The sequence below is a fragment of the Pan troglodytes genome, chromosome 16, assembly GCF_028858775.2.
Source record: "Pan troglodytes isolate AG18354 chromosome 16, NHGRI_mPanTro3-v2.0_pri, whole genome shotgun sequence".
Classification (NCBI taxonomy): domain Eukaryota; kingdom Metazoa; phylum Chordata; class Mammalia; order Primates; family Hominidae; genus Pan; species Pan troglodytes.
The window spans coordinates 76659662-76683623 of record NC_072414.2 but is presented as its reverse complement, the minus strand read 5'-3'; the positions used below and the strand labels follow the sequence as shown (position 1 = coordinate 76683623).

At 49.0% G+C, this 23962-nt stretch overlaps 2 protein-coding genes across 22 annotated transcripts in view; both read right to left on the bottom strand.

Annotated features, from left to right (window-relative positions):
- The window catches only part of SLC28A1 (solute carrier family 28 member 1), a 106618-nt gene extending 92601 nt beyond the window's left edge, over positions 1–14017 (bottom strand). For 8 of the 17 annotated variants that reach the window (XM_063795329.1, XM_054667890.2, XM_016927339.1 and 5 more), the window contains exon 1: positions 24–816. In XM_063795329.1, coding sequence (XP_063651399.1) covers positions 24–328 — 305 coding nt within the window. In that variant the 5' untranslated portion in view covers positions 329–816. The other 9 variants (XM_063795332.1, XM_063795328.1, XM_063795330.1 and 6 more) reach the window with 5 other exon arrangements.
- A 3252-nt stretch (positions 14018–17269) lies between these two features.
- The window catches only part of ALPK3 (alpha kinase 3), a 52987-nt gene continuing 46294 nt past the window's right edge, over positions 17270–23962 (bottom strand). For all 5 annotated transcript variants that reach the window (XM_016927334.3, XM_016927333.4, XM_016927335.4 and 2 more), the window contains 3 exons: positions 22940–23163; positions 20240–20288; positions 17270–19494 (listed from right to left, as the gene is read on the bottom strand). In XM_016927334.3, the coding sequence (XP_016782823.2) occupies positions 19149–19494; positions 20240–20288; positions 22940–23163 (619 nt within the window). In that variant the 3' untranslated portion in view covers positions 17270–19148. The remainder of the gene's footprint in view (positions 19495–20239; positions 20289–22939; positions 23164–23962) is intronic.

Here is a 23962-nt window from a genome sequence, read left to right as displayed (position 1 = left end):
ACCTATGCCATCCCAGAGCTCACCCCTCCTTGTGACTGGGACTGCAACCTTGACTTCTCAGCACATGGAGGAGGTACCTCTTCCTTTTTCTAGAGACTGGGTCTCCCTGTGTTGCACAGGCTGGCCTCCAACTCCTGGGCTCAAGCAGTCCTCCCACCTCAGCCTCCCAAAGTGTTGGGATTACAGGCGTGCGCCACCACCCCAGCCTGCACCCACATCTGAACCTGTAAGAGGCAAGTCCTTGTGAACTCTGGGAGTTCCAGGCAGAAACAGCAAATTCTGCCCACTTCATAGGGAAGGAAAGTAAAGAATTATATACAGGCTGCATATGTATCTGATACAGGCATTTTTCTGAAGAGAGGACCTAGCTTTCATCACTCCCTACAACTGGTTAAAACTATTACCATTAAGTGAGATCTTCAGTGTATTCTACTTTTCCATCTCTGAAAGATGGAGGTGCAACATCCTTAAAGGCATCATTCCAGTTCCTGGATCCAACTATACCTGAAACCAATCCTACTCCTGGACTTTCCATTGCAAGAATCAATATAGTTCATTTTTTGCTGAAGCTCAGTTCGTAGGCTTAAGCTCATCTGTAAATAAGAGTGGTAACTAACACCTCCTCTCTCCCTTCTCTTGTTCCCGCTCCTTTTTCTCCCCTTGGGTGGTGCCCTACTCCATCCAAATGCCAGCCCAGTTAGGCTGACATACTCAGAGACCCGTGCATGTGCGTGCACACACACAGGCAGAGCCTGGGAATGCCCTGGCTCACACACAGACGCACAGCAGCGCACACAGAAGCGGGGCCCTGTTTCTACTCACGTATTTGCGGTTAACAGGTCGCTCTCAGAGAGAGAGGGAAGCACACGTCTCTGTGGGGACAAGCTGGGTCCAACCTGCTTTGGCTCTGGCTTGCCTTGTCACTTCAGCAGAAATTCCTGGGCAGAGTCCAGGGTCGGAGTAGGTTGGGCCTGCCACCCAGTTCTGCCCAGCGCCTCCCCAGAGGCCAGGGCCACAGCCAGGGTGGGGACCCCAACACGGTCTCAGGGATACAGGAAGCAGGCCCACTTGCAACCTGGCTCCCTGCAGCTCCTGCCCACTGGCTGCTGCTTCTCCATCAGAGATGCCCTCCTCTGCCCTCTCCCCAGTTCCCAAACTGACCTCTTCCAGGCCTATTAGGGCCGCTTCTTCCAGGAAGCCACCTATGTGATTATTTCCCTCCCCCTCCTTCCCTCCCATGGCCTCCTTTCCCCAGCCAGGCTGTTAGCTTTTTGCATTTTATCTTTCATTTTGCATCTTGCTCTATCTCCCTTTCTCACTAGATGGGGATTTATTATAACAGCAACCAATTTTCCTGTGCTGGAAAATGAGGAAAGCAGTGTAGCTGTGAGAAATAGTAAAAGTGTTTCAGGTCTGTCAAGAAAACAAAACCAAATCACACCATTTCCCCTTCATTTCATCTTTGTTAAATGAATACCTAAGCCAACGGTGTGCAAAGCGAAGGGCTGAATGCTTTAGTTTTCCAGTCCTCACACTAAACATTAAACTCATCTGACGGGATTCACAACATCTCTTTAATAATTAATGGTACGCGCTCAGGACAAAATCCTCTATGATGCATAAATACTTCCTAGTACCGGCACCTCCTGGTTGTTTTGGAAGTTTGGAGAGGATGGTGGATGGACACCCCCTCTTTTTGAAAACATTTTTTCTTCATCTGTCATTTGAATTACCAAAGCATTACAAGTGTATCATTAAACATTTAAACATTAGAGAAATATACAGAATGAGGGAAGTTAAAGTCCCCGGAATCTGAGCCCCCAGCGATGACCACTATTGAGTTTGTGTGGCATTTTCCTCCTTTTTTTTTTTTTTTTTTTTTTTTGAGACGGAGTTTCACTCTTGTTGCCCAGGCTGGAGTGCAGTGGTGCGAGCTCGGTTCACTGCAACCTCCACCTCCCAAGTTCAAGCGATTCTCCTGCCTCAGCCTCCCAAGTAGCTGTGATTACAGGCATGCGCCACCACACCTGGCTAATTTTGTATTTTTAGTAGAGATGGGGTTTCTCCATGTTGGTCAGGCTGGTCTCGAACTTCCAACCTCAGGTGGTCCACCCACCTTGGCCTCCCAAAGTGCTGGGATTACAGGCATGAGCCACCGCGCCTGGCCTTTTCTCCACTTTTTTTTCCTAAATGTATATTATTTTATGTTATTCATTTTCCAACAGGGGATCACACAGTAACAGTCTTCTCATAATTTGATTTTTCTAGCAGAGTTCCACACACTGTTGAGAGCCCATGTGTTACCTTGATTGAAAACTAGCCACAGAGCAAGACTCTACCTTTAAAAAAAAGAAAGAGGGGGGGCACGGTGGCTCATGCCTGCACTCCCAGCACTTTGGGAGGCCAAGGTGGGCAGATCACTTGAAGCCAGGAGTTCGAGACCAGCCTGGCCAACATGGTGAAACCCCCTCTCTACTAAAAATACAAAAATTAGCCAGGCATGGTGGCAGGTGCCTGTAGTCCCAGCTACTCGGGAGGCTGAGGCAGGAGAATTGCTTGAACCCGAGAGGTGGAGGCTGCACTGAGCAGAGATCACACCACTGCACTCCAGCCTCGGCAACAGAGCGAGACTCTACCTCAAAAACAGAAAAGAAACAAAAACTAAATGTCTCTGAGCAGCACTACTGTCTCCATGGGTGGCCACCACAGGGATGGGCTTGGAGCTGTCCTCGAAGGGGTCTTCACCAAGCCCTAGTGAAGAAAAAAAGGACGCTACCTGCTTTTCCACTTTGCCCTGTGCTACCCCCTTCCCCTCCTTTCTTCAGTCCCGCCTTCCCTCCTCTCCTACTGTCCTTTTCTCTCACCCTTGTTTCTGTCAGCATCCAGAGGGAAGCCAGGAACACAACACATCCAGCAGCAACCACGCTTGCTTCGAAACATTCTCGACAGTGCAGCTTATAACCTTCACATCGTTGTGGGCCCTAATCTCTACAACAAGGATTTAATGGGCTGTGTGTCTTGGGGTGGACCTTGAGCTTGGAGCCCAAAGGTCTCCACTCCTGACTGCCAAAGTTAATTTGCTGCCTCATCTGGGGGTGGGTAATAGAACACATGAGGAGTCAGTGTGCTCCTGCTTAGGAAGTACCTGGCAGGGAGTCAAGCGGCATCAGGCTGGCAGGTGTCATTGCTGTCACAGGTCCCATCCGGGGTGTCCTGACACACTGCTCCCCTCCTCCAGGCCAGGAGACTCCGGGCTTCTCCCCTGCTCCTCTTCTCAAGGAGGCATGGCCAGCAGGGATCCCAGACCCCAGAAGCCAAGCGGTCTTTTCAGGTGGAATGTGGCGAAAAGCCACAGGCTGGGGAGTTGGGAGGCTGGATAGATTGGGGTGGAGACCCCAGGGAAAGACCAACAGCTGGAGGACCTCAGGTGTCCCGGCTGTGCCCATCCAGCTGTGGGACCTCAGCATGTCCTTGGGCTTCTTGGTGGCCTGTTTCCTAAGGAGACAGCCTCTGAGGCCCGGCACACCCGCAGGCGCCCGCTGAGTGAGACCTAGAGCTGAGCCAGGCCAGGGCAGAGTGGGGAGAGGACCACATAAATATACATAGATAATTTCCCTCACCATCCAGCAGAGCTCAGAAGGGTTGACAGTAAAGGGGCTGCTCCACCCCTCCAACTCTATCCCATTCCTCAGAGGCAACCACCTAACTTTTCTGGTTTTAGTTCTTCTGCAGGCCACCTCCTGTTTTAGGGAATTATTAGTCAAAGAGTTGGAGAGGATCCCTTCTCGCCAGGCTCTGACGTAATAGGTTATTTTATAAGTAGTGAGTGAAACATTCAAAAAGCACAAGAACTGTCAGAAGAGTTGCTCAGCAATCTCTTTATTTTCTTCTCATGATTCTGCCCACACTCGTTTCTTAGCTCTTCACATGCGAGGTCTCTTTCATTGCATCGATTCGTGTATCCAAGCACTGGACAAATAAAGAGGCTCATCACTCGTCAAGTTCCATGAACATGACCTCATCATTCTTCTCTCCTAAACCTGGGATGATTGGCAGAAAGGGCATCCATACAACTTTTTCTTCTACATTTGGCATTGAAAAATGGACTTCCCGTAGTCTGTAGTAGAAATATTGGAAAGTAGCAATAATCCTAGCACTTCGGGAGGCCAAGGCAGGTAGATCGCTTGAGCCCAGGACTTCAAGACCAGCCTGGGCAACACAGGGAGACCCTGTCTCTACAAAAAATAGAAAAAATTAGGCAGGTGTGGTGGCGAGCACCTGTAATCCCAGCTACTCAGGAGGCTGAGGTGGGAGGATCATTTAAGCCTGGGAAGTCAAGGCTGCAGTGAACCATAATCACACCACTGCACTCCAGCCTGGGCGACAGGAGTGAGACCCTGTAAAAAAAAAATTGATGACTTAGAGCTAAATACAAAGACTACAGAAATATCTTGGGCTTTTATACTCTTTGCTTGTGACTCTTCTAGTTTTCCTGTGGGAACGGACTAGCCCAAGTGTTAGAGCACACTGCTCTCCTGGCAACTACAGAGCTAGTTCAGCTGGTCCCAGGGGAAGAAAGCATTCCAGTAGCCCAAACGCTGGAAGCCCCCAGCCTGCTTGGCATGATTATCCAACGGTTTCCGATACAGTTTATTCCTTGACCCACTCTACTCACTGAGAACATCTGGGCACATGTGGTCATCATCCAATACAAAATAGAAGGCCGAGTCTGGGGCTCATCTACGGCAGCAACAAGAGGCCTGGTAGAATTAGGATGCCGGGTCCCACCTGCAGGAGTGCTTAAGGCCACCAGGCAGGGCGAATTTTACCCAAGCAGTTCAGAGCTCACTGTTCCCAAATATTTAATATTTAATTGATTGTACTTAAAAAGTGTATTTCTCTTGTTGTTCTTTTTACCTTCTATTCCTCTTGCCTCTCCAGCTCGTATTAGCATTTTATTTATTCATTTATTTTTTTGAGACAGGGTCTCACTCTGTCTCCCTGGCTGGCGTGCAGTGGCGCAATCTCAGCTCACTACAGCCTCGACCTCCCACCAATCCTCCCACCTCAGCCTCCAGAGTAGTTGGGACTACAGATGTGCACTATACGCCAGCTAATTTTTTTTTCTTTTTTAAAAAATTTCATCCCGGTTGTTCTAATATTTATTTATTTACCTATTTTGTAGAGACAGGGTCTTACCATGTTGCCCAGGTCTAGAACTCCTGGGCTCAAGTGATCCTCCTGCCCCGGTCTCCCAAAGTGCTGGGATTACAAGTGTGAGCCACTGTGCCCAGCCTCATATCAGCTTTTCATATAGTGAGAAATTGAGATAGTTCCTTTTCAGTTTGATCCAGATCAAGATGTTCTGCAAACCAAGGGTCTTAATTCGTGTTATGCTGTTGGGTTCAGGGGTGATGTCCCTGTCTATTATAGGTTTTATACTAAAGGCTATATCTTCCTTCTAAAGTACACTTCCTCCAGCTATTGGCAGGGGCTGTGGAGACTATTAATTTGGATCTCCATTGCCTTATTGATCAAGTCACAGTTGATAAGCCGATTCGCTATACAGGCAAAAATAATTCCTTGATTGTTCCATCTTCTCCCCCTGTCATAGAAGTGGTCTGATGTGGCCCTCACTGAGACTTAGGGCGAAGCCAGATATTTTTACAGGAGTAATCATGAAGAGGACTTAAGGCCTCCTGGCAGGAGCCAGGAAAACAAATCTACCAAAGACCAGCAGGGTCCATACAGAAGTGCTGACAAGTAGGGCACCACAAATTAAATACAATTGTTAGGTAGAACAAAAACGGACACCTGTGAATGTCACGTCCCATATTCAGACATTGAAACTCTCCAAGCATATCTCGTCCCCTACCCCCCAGGTGGAATTCCACCACTAGTGTCCTGCCATGGAGTCAAAGGCGTGGCTGCGTCTTTCACTCTACTCTCACTGGTACTCTCACTGTTGTTCCTGGATGGGCCTGCCAATCAGACGCCATGACTCACTTGGAAACACTCCTTTCCATTTCACTACACCTGTAGAAGCAAGGTTCCTGATTCCAAGGGCTGCGTCCAATTCCCTCAGTTCTGTGGCCGTGGAGACCTGACCCATCACAGAAGCTCAATACTGGCCAGCTCATGGGCCGGGAGCCTCAGCTGTAGCATTTCCTGTTGGTTCCCATCAGTCTCCTTCCCCAGGGCAGTGCTGGTCCCCACAGGGATGAGAGCTGGAAAGGTAGTACTCAGGGGCTTGGGCAGAGAGCTTTTTTAACCACCCCAACCTCAGGAAACGGAGAGGCACTGGAGCTCCCAGGTTGGAGGGGAAGAGCAGTGTGTGAGGGGCCCTGAGATGGATCCTGTAGTTCCAGGAGATGGTGACAACAATGGTACCAGCTGGCACACTTAAGAGCTTGGCAGATGCCAGGCTCTGTGATAAGAGCCTTACCTGCACTATCTCAAGGAACCCTCACAATAACCCAGTGAGGTAGGCATTGGCCACTGTTTCCCCTACCTGTCCTGCATGGGGGAGTATGACGGGGCAGCCAGTACCAGAAAGGGAGCAACTATTGAGAAGCTGGCCAACCTGAGGTAAAGCCAGGGGCCACCGTGCTGCGTGCTAGTATTTGGAAGATCTGAGCTAGCTCTTGAGGTGTCTGCCCCATGTGACCATCTCATCGGCTGCATGACAGGCAGGATGGATTCTGGACTCCCACTTGGACTCTACTGCTGGGGACTGTGTTCTCTGGTCAGACTCTGTGTCATCAGGGTTATGGTGTCTCTGAATGACTTCCTGGGTAAGACCCAGTGTGAATTCTGCAAGGGTTGATTTACTGGGCAGTCAGCCCCATATCCTGAATAAGAATCCAACTGCTCCAAGGATATACATTTTGCCATGATAGAAAAGATGAGCCCTCATACAGTGGCTCACGCCTGTAATCCCAGCACTTTGGGAGGCTGAGGCGGGCAGATCACTTGAGGTCAGGAGTTCGAGACCAGCCTGATCAACATGGTGAAACCCAGTCTCTACTAAAAATATAAAAATTAGGTGGGCATGATGGTGCATGCCCGTAGTCCCAGCTACTCGGGAGGCTAAGGCAGGAGAATTGCTTGAGCCCAGGAGGCACAGGTTATCGTGAACCAAGATCATGCCACTGTACTGCAGCCTGGGTGACAGAGCGAGGCTCTATTTCAAAAAAAAAAAAAAAAAGAAAGAAAGAAAGAAAAGAAAAAAAAAAGAAAGAAAAGAAAAGATGAGCCACCAGCATGATGGTAGCACATGCCTGTGGTCCTGGCTACTTGGGAGGCTGAGGTGGGAGAATTGCTTGAGCCCAGGAGATCGAGGCTGCAGTAAGCCATGATAACACCACTGCACTCCAACCTGGGCAATACAGCAAGATCCTGAAAAAAAGAAGAGAGAGAGAGAGGAAAGAAAGGAAAGAAAGAGAGAGAGGGAAGGAAAAAGAGAAAGAAAGCGAAGAAAAGAAGAGTCCCAATGAAATTTCTCTGTCAGCGAGAGCCAACACAGCAGGATGCCTGATGGATCTTATGCAGATTCCTTAGCCTGAGATGGGGGTTCTGTTCAAGTGATTTACTGGGGGAGTGTTCTTGGGAGAAGGGGATAAGGGAGGCAGAATAGGGCCAGGGGAAGAAGCAGCAGTGTGGTCTCGGCTGGGGCTTGGCTTTAGTCTGATCCCACAGAGACATCCTAGAGCCCAAACTCTCCCATGGAGTTAGTTCCGCTTTGAGGTGAAGCAAGGACAGCCTTTCGTAGCAGTGCTAGTCATGGGCCAAGGATGGGGGCAAGGATTAAGAGTGGAAGTGGGGATTGCCTCCCGGGTGAGGTGGCTTCCATTTGGCTCAGGACAATGCTTCAAAATGTATGTTTTTGGAGCAGTTGATTCTTATTCTCTGAGCGACCCCAGCATGCTTCAGAGAAGGGGCAGCTGTGAGTTGCTACCAACAAACAGCGCCTGGGGGATGGGTTCCCCGCGGTAAAGGGCATCTGGGCAGGGCACCAGCAGCATCCACTACAGGTAGGAATAGATTGCTTCTGTTGGCTGGAAGCCAGGTGCAGGCTCCTGTGGACCACTGCAGGCATGGGCCCATGACCAGGCAGGGCTTCTCCCCCATAGGCATTCTGCCTGCCTTAAAGTGGGTGAGTCTTAGGGAGGACCCTGGCTTTGTCCACAGCTTCATTCCGATGAGAATCTTTATCAGGGGTTTGGTGGAACCAAGGCAGTTTAGTGTGAAACCAGAGTATTTAATTTGGTTAGAACTGTCAGCTGGCTGGACTCCACAGGAAAGTGTCCCACGCTGGGCCTGGATGAACTACTCCAACCACTCAAAAGCCAGTGGCCAGGCCGAGCACGGTGGCTCACGCCTGTCATCCTAGCACTTTGGGAGGCTGAGGTGAGAGGATCACTTCAGGTTAGGAGTTCAAGACCAGCCTGGCCGACATGGCGAAACCCTGTCTCTACTAAACATACAATAATTAGCCAGGCATTGTGGCACATGCCTGTAATCCCAGCTACTCGGGAGGCTGAGGCAGGAGAGTTGCTTGAACCCTGGAAGTGGAGGTTGCAGTGAGCCGAGATTGTGCCAGTGCACTCCAGCCTGGGTGACAAAGCGAGACTCAATCTCGTAAAAAAAAAAAAGTCCAGTGGCCAGAGCGGTTGACTGGACACTACCTCAGCCCAGAAATCCATGTGGTCATGTCCTGTTGAAACTCTACCATGAGGAATGTGTCTCAAATTCCAGGTTGAGGGTCCTTCATCCTCGTGTGTGCTGTGTCCCCTGAGGCCCTTTGGAAATAATGAGAAAGGGCCATCTCTGAACCCCATCAGTTCTGAGATCAGACAGTGCCTCATGGGAAGTGAGTTTCCAGGGCCTCTGGGTGTCAGTAGGGGGCGCCTCCTGTCCAGAGGTAGCTCCAGCCCAAACACCAAGAGCCTCTTCAAGACAGACACTGCCATCCCACTGAATTCCAGACATCTTGCATCCGCCACTGAAACTTAACAACGCAGCTCGGATTTGCCTTGGTTGAGAGGGACCCAATCCACTAAGGCAGCTCCTGAAGCAGAAGGAGGTGGTTGGAGTCGCTCTGCTGGCCTTTCCATTTTAAGAAAGGTCCAAATAATGGACCAGCAAAGGAAGTTGAACAGAAGCTCACCACTAGACAGGCTTGGGGAGACCAGAGCCCAGGAAGCCAGAGGCCAACCCCGTTGTCCCTCAAATCCCACCAATTACAAACAAGTCATTCTTGTTTTTTCACTTCTGGTAGCAACTTCTTTTTTTTTTTTCTTTTTTGAGACGGAGTGTCACTCTGTCACCCAGGCTGGAGTGCAGTGGTGCGATCTTGGCTCACTGCAACCTCCGCCTGCTGAGTTCAAGCAATTCTCCTGCCTCAGCCTCCCGAGTAGCTGGGACTACAGGCACGTGCCACCATACCCAGCTAATTTTTTGTATTTTTGGTAGAGACTGTTTCCCCATGCTGGCCAGGCTGGTCTCGAACTCCTGACCTCGTGATCCTCCTGCCTTAACCTCCCAAAGTGCTGGGATTACAGGCATGAGCCACTGTGCCTGGCCTCTGGTAGCAACTTCTATACATAAAATAGATAATAGATACATAGATGATAGATCTTAAAATATCAATATAGGTACTATTTTTATTAATTTACTTATTTATCTTCTATCTATCATCTATCTATCTATCTATCTATCTATCTATCTATCATGTATTCATTTACTGTTGCCCAGGCTGGAGTGCAGTGGCATGATTATGGCTCATTGCAGCCTGAATCTCCTGGGCCCAAGTGATCCTCCTGCCTCAGCCTCTCAAGTAGCTGGAACTACAGTCACACGCCACCACACCTGGCTAACTTATTTTTTGCAAAGACAGGGTTTCACTATGTTGTCCAGGCTGGCCTCAAACTCCTGGGCTCAAGTGATCCTCCTGTGTCAACCTCCCAAAATGTTAGGATTGCAGGCATGAGCCATAGTACCCAGCCTTTATTTTCAACTTTAGACATTATCTATTGACTCTCTATATAACAAAGATTTAGCTTTATATTACTATTCTCAGTTCTTCTCCTCATAATATTCCACTGGGGATTAATTATTCCTCCTGTGTCGGCTGGCAGGGCAGAGCAGAGAGCCGGAGGAGCCTGTTTCGATGACATCCTGGAGCTGCCGTGCCAGCCCTGGGTGGACCAGGTACAGATCTCCTACTGCCTACAGACTTCATCCTGAGGAAGAAATAACTTTGTCTTATTTAAGATCACTGTCATTCAGGGCTCTGTGATTTCCTGTTGTGGCTGATACTGGCTGATACACACTGCTCTTAGGATTTTTGCAAATGTTCTTCCATGACCTGGCCCTGCCTCTGAGCCTCGGCTTGCAACACCTCTTATTCCCCAGGCACGAGCTTCCATCCCTTGCCTCTCAGTAACCAGGCTGGAAGCTCTTGCACCAGTTGTTTCCTCAGCCTGCTCTTCTCCTCCCACTTCCTCTCACCAACATCCTTCCTCCCATCTCAGCTCAAATGTGAAGGCCGGGCGCAGTGGCTCATGCCTGTAATCCCAGCACTTTGGGAGGCCGAGGCGGGTGGATCACTTGAGGTCAGGAGTTGGAGACCAGCTTGGCCAACATGGTGAGACCACATCTCTACTTAAAATACAAAATTAGCCGGGCATGGTGGCACACGCCTGTAATCTCAGCTACTTGAGAGGTTGAGGCAGGAGAATCACTTGAATCTGGGAGGTGGAGGTTGTAGTGAGCTGAGATCGCACCACTGCACTCCAGCCTGGGCAATAAGAGCGAAACTCCATCTCAAAAAAAAAAAAAAATGTCAAGCCTCAGAGAGGCTCCTAAGCCCATCTAAATTAGGTCCCGTCCCCGGCTGGCATTATCTCCTATTCTTCTGCTTCACAACACTTCATACTTACATATTTGCCATTAATACATTTTTGCTGTGTTTTTAAATGTTTGCCTCCCCCACTAGACTGTAAGCTCCATAAGGGAGGAGTCTATGTCTGTTTTGTTCACTCTCATGAACACAGCAAATATAATAGGCAGTCTATAAATATTAGAAAAAAAGGATTGTAAAAAAAAAAAAAAAGAGGTATCTTAGTTCAGAGAGGTTAAGCAACAAGCTCAAGTTCACACAGCCAGCAAAGCAGGATTTGAACTGAGACTTGTCTGACTTGTCCTAAGCTCACCAAATCTGAGAATTTGCATTTTCTTGAACCATTCCCTTCAGAAGAAGAGGAGAATTGACTATCAGGTAAACACAGTGTCCAGTCTATTGGATGATTAAATTTCTCATTGAAAAAAATTTTTAATTTTTTTTTTTTTTTTGAGACAGAGTTTCTCTCTGTTGCCCAGGCTGGAGTGCAGTGGCACAATCTTGGCTCACTGCAACCTCTGCCTCCCAGGTTCAAGCGATTCTCCTGCCTCAGCCTCCCAAGTAGCTGGGACTACAGGTGCATGCCAGCACGGCCTGCTAATTTTTGTATTTTTAGTAGAGACGGAGTTTTGCCATGTTGGCCAGGCTGCTCTCAAACTGCTGACCTCAGGTGATCCACCCACCTCGGCCTCCCAAAGTGCTGGGATTACAGGCATAAGCCAGCGTGCCCAGCCAAATTTAATTTTTTAAATAGAGACAGGGTCTCAAACTCCTGGGCTCAAGTGATCCTCTCACTGAAAATTAGCAAGGTGAGGAGGGAGGAGGGAGGGATAGCATTAGGAGATCTAATGTTAAATGACGAGTTAATGGGTGCAGCACACCAACATGGCACACGTATACATATGTAACAAACCTTCACGTTGTGCACATGTACCGTAAAACTTAAAGTATAATTTTAAAAAAAAGAAAATTAGCAAGGTGAATTTTTCATGCTTAAGTTCCATTTTACTGTAAATTTAACCAGAATGAGATAGCCTCCCTGAGTGATCAACTCAGGGGTATGGGAAGTATCAAGTTACAAAACTAAAACCCAGACCCTGCCCTGGGGTAAATTTACCAATTTAGTGCCACTCATCAAGGCCTCTTGGGTCCCAGCCTGAAGGCCTCTCCATGGTGATAACCCTTGTGCTGAGAGCCATCTTTTACATTTCCAGTGGCTGCTCTCTGGGGTCGGAATGAGCTAGGACTCTCTTACTTCGTATTCTGTGCTAACAGTTTTCCCGGTAACATTACCACCCACCTCCGGTTTTTGTTTTTTTTTTTGGTTTTTTGGTTGGTGGCGGGTGGGCAGAAATCACCCCTCTTTCCCACAGTACCCCTGCTGCCCCAGGCCTCAAGGATACATGTAATTCAAGCCAGGCCAATCAGATTCTCTTTCTTGAGTAGAGACACACAGTAACAAAAGGCAGTTGGGATTGAGTCATGAGAAGGGTGCACTTAGGGTGATGGTCAGCAAGTTCCTCAGGCCAAAGTCCTCAGAGCTGCCCTGGTTACCATTGTACCCTAGGCTTGTCATTCAATTCTTCTTTCAGACCAGTGGGTTACCCTGGCATCCTTTTGTTCTTACTTAAGTTAGAGCCAGTTTATTGCTGGCAGTCGGAGAACCGTAACTGATGGTGACATTCATAGGGAAGATGTTAAAGGACATGGACTCTCTCCTTTTCCCAGGAAATAAGAGGGGTTTTTGGAATTGGTTATGGAGGTAAGATAGGGTGAAGAGCATTGAAACTCCTGTTCCTATTCAGGGATGGGAAAGTAGCAGCCTTTGTACATCACTGGATACTTTTTAAAGCTAGACGATGGGCTGGGCACAGTGGCTCATGCCTGTAATCTCAGGACTTTGGGAGGCTGAGGCAAGTGGATCATTTGAGGCCAGGAGTTTGAGACCAGCCTGGCCAACATAGCGAAGCCCTGTCTCTACTAAAAATACAAAAAAAAATTTAGCAGGGCGTGGTGGTGGATGCCTGTAGTCCCAGCTACTCAGAGGCTGAGGCATGAGAATCACTTGAACGCAGAGGCAGAGGTTGCAGTGAGCCCAAGAGTGTGCTACTGCACTCCAGCCTGGGTGACACCCTGTCACACACGCAAAAAACGAAGCTAGAGGATGATCATTAAAATCCTCCCACCTCAAGGCATGGAACGAAATTCAGGACCTTTCTATTACTGGGTAGAAATTCCCTTATGGCTTGGAGCCATTGAGTTTGTTTAAAAACAAACCCAGAGTCTGATTCTGCAAAACTGCTAGATTCACCACCAATTGAATTCATAACCTCATTCGGTTTCAAAAAAAGGTGGCATCCTGTCAGCTGGATTAATGACATCTGGGAGTATTCAAAGGACATAAAAAGGACAACCCTCCAGAAATATTTCCTTCCTACCTCCACTACCAGGAAAGGTGTACCTCTCTCTTGCAGAAGAAAGCAAACACTTTCCCCATCATTCTCGGCAAAATATCACAAGGACAGAAAACCAAACACCGCGTGTTCTCACTCATAAGAGAGAGTTGAGCAATGAGAACACATGGACACAGGGAGGGGAACATCACACACCGGGGCCCATCAGGGGGTGGGGGGCTGGGGGAGGGAGAGCATTAGGAGAAATATCTAATGTAGATGACGGGTTGGTGGGTGCAGCAAACCACCATGGCACATGTATACCTATGTAACAAACCTGCACATTGTGCACATGTGTCCCAGAACTTAAAGTATAATGATAATAATAAAAGAAAGCAAACAGTTTCCCTCCTGCCCCACACCACATGTTATACCACTAACCAGAACCCACACTTAGCATAAGCCAGGGGATGAGAGTCTTAATCAGATCAGGAAAGAGAAGAGTGATATTCTGAAGAAACTGCATGAACTGGCAAATATATTGTCAAAAAATATAGGGTACATTGGTGGACTTTTTTTGTTTTTTGAGACAGGGTCTCACTGTGTTGCCCAGGCGGGAGTGCAGTGGCGTGATCTCAGCTCACTGCAGCCTCCGTCTCCTGGCCCAAACAGTCCTCCCACCTCAGCCCCCTAAATAGCTGAGACCACAGGCATGAACCCCCACGCCTGGTTAATTTTTTTTTTTAATTTTGTAGAGATGGAGTCTCCCTATGTTGCACAGGCTGTGGTGGACCTTTTAAAGGCTGTATGACCAAGATATAATTTTGGTTCAGGTTGTCTTTATTGATATGTTCACTCACCAGAGATTCTACATTCTACGTAAAAGCTCAAATCGCCAGATACTGTTCTTACTATTTTAGGAGGGCTTGGCTAATACAAATCTGGACCAAATGTTGGCCCATGCTAAATTATATCAAAAGACCAAACATCCAAGAAAGGCAGGAATTCAAAGATTTCAGAAGATAAAAATGCTTGATTGGGTCCCTGGCATGCACCCAGCCCATCAGCCCCCTCACTGCCCTCTGGCAGGACCCAGAAGATGAGCTCCCTTCTTGCCATGAGAAATACATTCACGAAGCTCTGCTGATTTTCCTCTCTAGGCCTGGGAGTCTGCTTGAAAGAGCTGCTGTGAACGTGGGCTCCCTGATCTCAGCAACAGAGATAGACAGAAGGAACAAAATAGGGCGCTCATCGTAAGGGACAGGGCATGGAAACCAGACCTCGAGCTGTGGGTCCCAGGAATGAAAAAGGCCAGACGCCCCTAAGATATGGCCTAGTAATGACCTTAACTAAAGACTTCTGGGCCAACAGTTCTGTCTCAAGTGCCAAGGTAAAGTCAAGATCTCCCACTTGATTTCCAGACCTTAAATGGAGAGGAAGTCAAATGTATTTTTGAAGGAAAAACTTATTTTAACACTTAGATGCATGTTGTGAACCTTCCTTGCAGCCTTCCCCAAAGAGGTCTGTATCCATTCATCTGGGACTACAGAAGGGACAGGAAATTGGCAGCTGCCCAGTGCCTTGGTCAAACATATGTGAATCAGAGTGGGAGATAAATCATGTGAAAATGCCAAGGTCTGCCCCTTCTATAAAGTTCTGGGGTTGAGGGATCTGTTTGAGGTCAGAATGTTTCCTTCATAATGTAGGACAAATGACTGTATGTCGAATCCCTCGCCACTAAGGCCTAATTCCATGCAATTTATGCCACTTTGGGGCATCTTGTTCTAACCCATTTACCAACTGACCTAGAAGGCTGCCAGCTTTGGGGTGGGCCTAGAGCAGGCGAAGGCATTGCAGCTGGGAAAGTCTTTTGTGCAGCCGACGCTGCCATCAGGCCATGTGACCTGGCAGGTCAATGGTGCATGAGGTGTCTTTCCATGGGTGGCATACCGCGGAGCCATATATAGCTTGCGGTAAGTCCTGACAAGAAAATATGATACGGGAACCCAGGATTTGGAGCCAAGTGATGCTCTGGCCGAAAAGTAACCATTATCCTTGTACAAAATGCCCTTCTGGCTCACCACTGGGCTCTGGGGGAGCCTAAACACTTGGCCCTGGCACACTTGGTGGCCATGCTGCCCCTCGTGAAGTGGTGTTATCTGACCGCCTAGCCATAAAGTCTGGCATGGCCAGTGCGTTCCATTATCAACGGTACACTGTCGCTCCAGGCTAAGGCTCTGAAGGCACCAGTGGGTCGTGTGTGGGTAGCTCACTCACTGTCCAGTGTTTTCACCTGTCTACACCTGTGGCTCTGAGAGGGGCAGTAATTTGTCTTGGCCCTTTTGGGCCCTTGTTCTGGATTTGGATTTGCTTTTCTAACCCATCATGCCTCTCCTGCCATCAATATCCATGGAATTCTCAAATGCCATAAACATCATGTGACCTCCTCACATACTGCACCCAACCAGAGAATTCACTTTACAGCTAAAAGAAGAGTAACGGGTTGATGGGCAGGCATTCACTCATCTTGTCAGGAACCCACAAACCAGCAGCAGCTATCTTGAGAGGGTGGTGAAATGGTTTGTTGAAAATTCAACTATGGCACCAGAAACAACACCCCGAGAGGCTGGGTCAGGCCTGCAGGAGGCAGCATGCGCTTGGAGCCGGCAACCATACCTGGCGCTGTTTCTCCTTCAGGGATAGGACGCAGTGTGGACGTGGCCCTGCTATTGCTAGATCTCAATGCTTTTCTCATACCTGAGGTTTAGGTTTGGGACTGGGCTGGCGTGGAGAGTTTAGTCCCCCAGCAAGGAGCACATCCTCAAAGACGTAGTAGCTATTCAACTGAACTGGAAGCTGAGGCAGCCACCAGGCCACTTCAGGCTCATTATAAAGAGGTCATCGGAGTATCTAGAATGATGAACCCTATCAAGGGAAAATATGATTGCTGCTACGTAAAAGGGGGCAGGAGTAGAGATGGACATGGGGGGATTCCTGGAGTTTGTCCTGGGACTGCCAGTCCAATAGTAAATGCCTGTCACACAGGTAGGACCACTAATGAGCTTCAGAACTGAAGGTTTGGGTCACTCCACCAGATCAAAAGTCCATCATCATAAACATGAGTTCTCATGACCAGTTCTAGAAATGGACTGTAGACTTTACCCATTCTTCCATTCTTGCTGGGTTATACAATTTTGGTTGAATATGGTTAATTTTACCAGTTAATCTACAGGTTGTAGAATTTCAAAATGGAATTGTGATAAAACTGAAAGAGGGAGATTATCCCTAATGACACTGGACTTTGGAGAATAGAAGCCGTGTCATTACCCCTGGAATTCGAAGTTAGATATGATCTTGAACTCCCTAAGCAGAGAGAAATGTGGTTTTGGTTACCTGTGGGAGAGTCATCATACATGAGATGGGAAGAACAGCATGTGTGTTAGAAGCATCTTCAGGGTTTGCCTACCAAACCCTTTCTACCCTTCCGTACTCCACCATTCCATGCGGCAAGAGTCCGCATCTTTTGGAAAACTGCCTCCCTCCCACTCTATGAAGCCCTGAGCTCCAGGCCAGATTCTTTCACTTGGAATTTGAATCTTGAGTGGAAGGGGACCCACTAGAACCAATGGCAAGTTGGTGTTGATCTGCCAACCGCAGCAGCTCCTGGGAGGCAAGCCTCGTAGTTGCCCCAGCTCCCACCCTTCCCAAGGCCAATTAATTGTTCAGCTATTCTTTTGGTTATGTGAGCTATCCCAGCATCCTTCCCATGAACGCTTTTTCCTTGCTTAAGTTGGTCCAAGTTCATTTCTGTTGGTCAAAACTCAAGAATCCTAACAAGTAGTCTCTCCTGAGATGGCCTCATACATCTTTGCCTCCAAACAGCTGCCAGCCCAGGGTCTGGCATAAAGTAGCACTCAGTATATGTCTGCTGAATGAGTGGGTGAATGAATAAATGAATGAACAGTACTCCAGCTCTCAGTTCACCAAAGTAATCTGGATATACAGGCTGGGAGAGGTGGGGACACACTGGGGCAGAAGATGTGGAGTCACCTGAGCACAGAGGAGGTAGAGAAGTCAGAGATGTTACCATAGAGGGGAAATGTTAGGCAAGGGGAGGTTCCGGGTGGGGGTGGGAATGAAAAGCTTCTCTGCAGCTTGAGAAGCAGGAAATGGTCAGCAAGTAGCTGAGAGGCAGGTGCTGGTGGGCTCCTGGGCTGGTCTTGCTGTAGCCAGAGACACAGGGCGTTTCCAGAGCCCCCAGCTCTGTGCTTCCTTCCTGGGTGGCTTCCTTTGTGTTCCTCTTCTGAATGAAGAGCAATTCCAAAGGTGTAAGTCCCCAGACACCCTGCTAAGGGGTACACACCAGCAGCTCAGTTGTGCAAGCAGCACAAGCTGTCTTTCTGTGGCCACAGAAGGCTGCGACTGAACTTCGGTCCAGGAACCAAAATATAGATTCATTTTTCCAGTGGGCCTGGGACTACAGAATGCCCTCAGAGAGCCTGCCTGGGAGAGGGGGACCTTGACTCCACAGACCTCCAACCACACCAGATGAGGGCAAGCAGGGCACACAATGCTGCCTTTATTGCATTCCAAAGGGAGTAGGCTAGCTGCAGACCTACCCCATCCCAGGCCTCCAGGAGGGATGCTCTGGAAGGATCCAGGCTGCTGGGTCCTTGGGAGCCCATACATGAGGACCCAGAGCTGGGGCCCCAGGATCAAGAGCGATGGTTGGAGCAGGGGTCCTAATTCCCAGGCACAGAGACTCCCCTCCACCCAAGTGCATGGATAGACTGCATCCCTCCTAGAACACCCAAGTGTACTCCCCATGGGGAAGGGACCTAGCCCTCCACTCCTGGTTGAGAGGGGATGTGAAATTCACTGTGACCCCACCTCCTTTCAGTATGGAGTGCAAGGTCTCTCAGAGTCAACACCTCTCTCTGGCTACAGCTGCTGACACAACCCTCACACCAGCTCTCACCTCATGAGCAAAGAGCCCGAGAGAAGTTGGGGAAGAGAGCACTGAAGTGGGGTGAGAGGCCAGAGGGTCTGTTCCTCACCTGGGTATTGGTGGGCAGGGAGTGGGGAGCCCTCAAGCAAAGGGCCATGCGCAGAGCCATGAAGGGCAGGCAGCAGGCTGCAGCTGGGCCCCAAGACAGGGATGTAGCAAGGGGGTACAAGGGAGCATGGGAAGCAGGCGAGTGAGTGAAGGGGTAAGAGCATGAACACACATCAAAGGCCACTGCACAAGGACATGACAGGCTCTGGAAGGGCCCTGAGCCCCATCTGGGCTCAAGGATGGTTAGTTGCAGGATAAGCTGAGATCAGTGAGCGAAAGTAGCTGGAAGGAGAAGATACCCTGAGAGTCACCAGGCCAGACCAGCAGAGGAAGTCTGGATCCCTGAGGACAGGCGAGATCAGGGCCAGGCAAATGCAGGAGGGTAAAAGTTGGCCTGCATGTCCTCACTCAGATTATAACATCTGCTGCTGGACTGGGCTGGGGCAAGGGCTTGGGGTGCAGAACTCATGCAGAGGACTCAGGGGAGCCTCCAGCAGTGGCAAAGTGTAAACTTCAAGGAGGGCCTAGGTTGCCAGGCACTCGGAGGTGGGGACTGCTTGAGGCCCGGGAGCCCTGGGTGACAGTGGCACCAGAAGAGGCCAGTGGGCTATGTGCCATGCACCAAAGCCATCTGATGATGAGCTGAGTCATGAGAGCCTGCTCAGAGAGGTCCCCAAGTGGTGTCTCCTTCGTGCACCTTCTCCAGTTAGTTCCATATTTGGAAAGTCTCCATCCAGTTCAAGCTGCTTCCTGGTTGGTCTAATGCTGGGTGGAGGCCCCCAGCCTCCCGTGGAGGCTACCGCATGCCCTGGGCCTTGGAGCCCTCCTCTTGGGTGGGAGGCTGTCCCAACAACTGAGTGGTGACTGGCTCTGAGGCCTGAGGGGTGGCCTTGGAACTTGGAGCACTCTTCCGGGTGCCCTGAGGACTAGGGAGGCCTTTCTTCTGGGGCTGAGGACTCAGCTGGGAGCCTTTCCTGCCAGCAGATGGACTCTTAGAGCCTTTGGCTTTGGCTTGGGGGTGGGCCGCCTCAGGGCCCTTGAGAGGTGTCAGCCCCAGCAGCTCACAGTAGGCGTTGCACTGGTGGGAGGAGGCGAACCGGTCCAGCAGGGCAGGGAAGCAGCTTTCCTTGAGGCCCTGGTATCTGCAGCCAGACAGGAAGAGCTGAGTGGGGGTCCCAACCAGAGACACAGTTCCTTGGGGGGCGGACTCTGGGGTGGCCATCATCAGGATGTCGTGCTCAGGGTACATCCTACCTTATCTGAGGGTGATGGGGACTCTCCCTTGGTGCTACCTCAGGTGGCAGCAGCCAAAACCTCAATTTTTCTTTTTAAAAAAATAGAGACAGAGTCTCTCTACTTGGCCCAGGCTGGCCTCAAACTCCTGGGCTCAAGAAATCCTCCCTCCCCAGCCTCCCAAAGTGCTAGGGTTAGAGGCGTGAGCCACCATGCCTGGCCCAAGGCCTCAGTTTTAAAACTGTGGTCTCATTACACCCTGACACATGGAATCCATCACGCAGGACTTTAACTGGCATAAGAATGGCTTAGCTTCTGAACATAAATTGGAGCAGACTCGAGGTCCGCACTCTAATCGCAGGACCCTTACTCATCGGCACCTTGGCAACCATCCTCAAGCGAGAGGGGAGGAGTATGTGAGAGCCCTGGATTGCAGGGGACCCCATGTGTGGCATCAGTAATAGCTGCCACACCAGGCCAGAGATAAGGGGTGGGGACCAGTAGCCCCTAGGATGTTACCACATGGCCATGGGTGTGTCTGGGACCACTTGGCCCCAGGCCCAGCACCTCAGGGATGGAGAACCAGAAGGGCTTAGGACATTTTACACCCTGAGAAGACGCCCAGAGGGCATTCTGTCCCCAAGAACCACTCACCCTCGGACTTTGGTAGCAATCTGCACATCAGTCATCTTCCAGTCAACCCCTGAAAAGAGAGAAAGTTGGGAGTTGATGCCAGTCTGGGCTGGCTCTAAGCCCCCACGTCTCCAGCAGGAAGATATACTGGGTGGCTTAGAACCACGTCTCTTCCTGCTGGAGACATGGGGGCTTAGAACCAGCCCAGGCTGGCATCAACTTCCTGGGTGTCAGTGCAGGTGTGTCTTCAAGCATCTTCTCATGGGTCATCACCACCAGCCTGTCTCACAGCATGCAGGTCTCTGGATTATTACTAGGAATAATATTCATATTTTTACAAGTGAGGAGGATAGGCTCAGAGTTAAATGACTTGAGCAAAGTCATACTCACTCATTCAGTAATTGAGCTCTGGCCATGTGCAATGGCCATTTGACTTAAAATAAGGGTTCCGTTTTTTTGGATTCCTAGAGCCAAAACTCTTCCAGCTATGCAATCCTGCCTCTACTGGATCAGACCAGGTCACAACCTGGACCGGCCTCTAGCTTTGAGCTAAAACCTTCATCCTCTGAACAGATCAGTAGTCTGTCCAGACAAAAGAGAGGGATGGGAATGAGAGGATAAATCAGGGGTAGACCAGCAGAAATGCAACACTACAGAAGACTGGCTTCTGCACTACTTACAAAGGCAGCAAGCAAGCAAGAAGTCAAGATGGTCTTCCAGGTTAAGCCTTGGAAGGGCAGAGCCAGGCAAAATGATGATAGAGAAAAAACGTTTTCACTGTGCTCAGGCCACCCAGGTATCTTAGTATTCACACATTAGGTTTAGGATGCTCTTTCCCCCATTTTCAATCTGTCCAGAGCATTTTGCTAGGAACCTGCCTTTCACTAACAGGGCTGAGTACCATCATATGATAGACAATAACAAATGTGGCCTCTGGAGTCAGACAGACCTGGATTTACATTTCAGCTCTACCACTTCTGAGCTGTGGGAACTCAACAAGTCACTTCATATCTCTAATCTTCAAGTGTAAAGGTGAGGATAGTAATGACCATCTTACAGAGTATTGAGAAGATCATAATATGTGTAGGACTCTAACTTAGTGTCTGAAACATAGGACTAATGTGATAAATATTGATTTATTTGTCATTTCTCTTTTGGCATTCATAGCATTCCATTTTGTGTAAAAATGATGATCTCTCTCATTTGCACAGAATTTTAGTTTGCAGCAGGTTTTCACAAATATGGTCTCATTTAATCCTCATGAAAAATCTGAGTGCTAGGTAGGAAAGACATTATTCCTAGAAAGGGAAAGGAAACTGAAGCTCAGAGAGATTGAATGACCTAACCAGGGTGAGCTTCAGTTTTCTTCTTTGTAAAACAGACTCAGCTAGAAGAGAATGGGGCTTTGACTTAAATCAAATTTATTTTTTTCTTTATTATTTTTTTGAGATGGAGTCTCGCTCTGTTGCCCAGGCTGGAGTGCAGTGGTGCAATCTTGGCTCACTGCAACCTCTGCCTCCCGGGTTCAAGCAATTCTCAAGCCCTGCCCTCCCAAATAGCTGGAATTACAGACAGAATTTTTGTATTTTTAGCAGAGATGGGGTTTTGCTGTGTTGGCCAGGCTGGTTTCGAACTCCTGGCCTCAAGTGATCCACCTGCCTCGGCCTCCCAAAGTGCTGGGATTACAGGCGTGAGCCTCTGCGCCCAGCCGACTTTAAAGCCTTTCTACTATGCCACGTTATCGTCTCACAGTAGAAACTGGTCTACTCATCACAGCTTCTTGAGGACGATGACATTCCTAATTCAACTTTTTATTTTTTCAATATTTAGTAATGGTTGGATGGAAAAAGGATGGAAGCATGAGTTTATAAGTTAACAAATAGGTTGACTGATAATGGCTTAATGTTACCTAGCCTGCCCTCCCCCCAGTATATGGAGCTATATATATAATAATTATCGTACAATTTAACCCCAGTGAAACACACATTTGAGTCCGTTTTATATCTCTGGTCTCTAGTTTTCTCACTTATTTACCGCAGAGACAAGATTTAATGAAGTGTGATATTCCCAGCAACCTCTCCTTCCCCTGAGCATTTTCTCTGTTCCTCTCCCCTGTCCAGTTCTGCTTAATGACAGTAGGCCTGCAGAGAGCTGGTTGAAGAAGGAAGGAGGGTTCATGCCTGCTGGCCTTCCTTTGTTGGGGAGTTCTGGGTAATGGGGGGCGTAGGAATAAAACTAAAAAGAAGCTAGACTAAGTTGCTTTACATAACGAAAAGCTAACAAAGATGGAGGAGGAGGAGAGACAGTAAAGCTACTGGGCTAAAATGGAAGGGAGAGTTTGGGAAGCTTGGAGAGTGAGAAAGTCTAGAGCAAAGCTGCAGGGAAGGGAAGAAGGGAGGTTTTTGAAAAGGGTGGTTGTGGGTTTTGAATTAGACCCCATGTAATGGTCTTTGAAATAAATTCCTTTTTACTTTTAATTGAGCCTGGACTGTGCTCCTTTAAATGCAGCTGCAGTGATAGACTGGGCTACATGAGGTATGTATTAGGGTTGCGAGCAAAATGGTCCGTGTCCAATCTACTTTACAAGATTATTGTGAAAAGCAAAAAAGAATAAAGACAAAGGTGCTTTGTAAACGATCAGTCAAGCACTATGGCTTTGCCTCCTCTGCATGCTTTCACATCCATGCACATGCGTACCCGTGCACCCTCACACCCTCGTACCTGCCAAGTCTGTGACAAGGAAGCTGCCATTTGTCCACTGATACAGCCAGTGCTGGAAGGTCTGGCATTTCTGCATGGCCTCAGAGCTGCCAAATGCTGTCAGAGCCTCAGCACAGCCCCATTCCCGAGAACAGTAAGACTCCAGGGGCTTGCCCAGGTCTTCCTCCAGGGTAGCATATGGGATATTGTTTGCAGGCCGGTAGATCAGATACAGTGGGATGATCCTAAACATAGTTTCACCCTGCGGTAAGCAGGAAGTATGGCCCAGAGAGCTCCTCCCTCCCACCCAATTCTGTATTCTTGGACCTAAAAGAAGGGCCCTTCCAAGAATGGAATTCTCAGCTCTGAGCCCAAAGGACAGCAAAGGAAAGCAGCTCCACCCTGAGTTCGGGAAAGGAAATGGATATTTTTGGCTTCAGAGTCCTGTCCATTCTCTTGGTCAGTGGGATTAGAACCAAACCCTGCTATGGGCATAGGCAGACTGTGTGGCTTGGGTGAGGGATTGAGGCATGTATGTGTCAAACAGAAGGAGCACCTTTGGAGAGGATTCAACCAGATTGTGGCTCTCTGCCAGTGGGACCCCAGGTATGCAAAGGTCAGAGTTCAAGTCTCAAAATGCAAACAATTGCCATTTATAGCTGACTCCTACAAAAATCCACACTGACCCTGCCTGCATACCACAGAAGGGTCCTGACCAGTCTGCCTAGCTTAACCCACCCCATCACCTTCATGGAGTCCCAGAAATTGCTGTGTCCAAACTCTGCAATCAGCAACATCTGCACTAAAGAATGAGGAACCGGGGTGGGCGGGACTCAAGTCCAGAGCAGAGGCTTTTCTCAAGTGGAGAGTAAATGAGGTCTCTATTTCTACATTTTGTGAGGCCACTGAGCTGAGCATGGGGCTGTGAGCCTATTTGCACATGGGCATAACCCAGGATGCCCCTGGGAGGCTGTGAAATCACTGTCTTTGCAGAAGCCCAAGGCAACAGTGCTGCACACTGCACGTCCTCCTCGCTGCGTACTT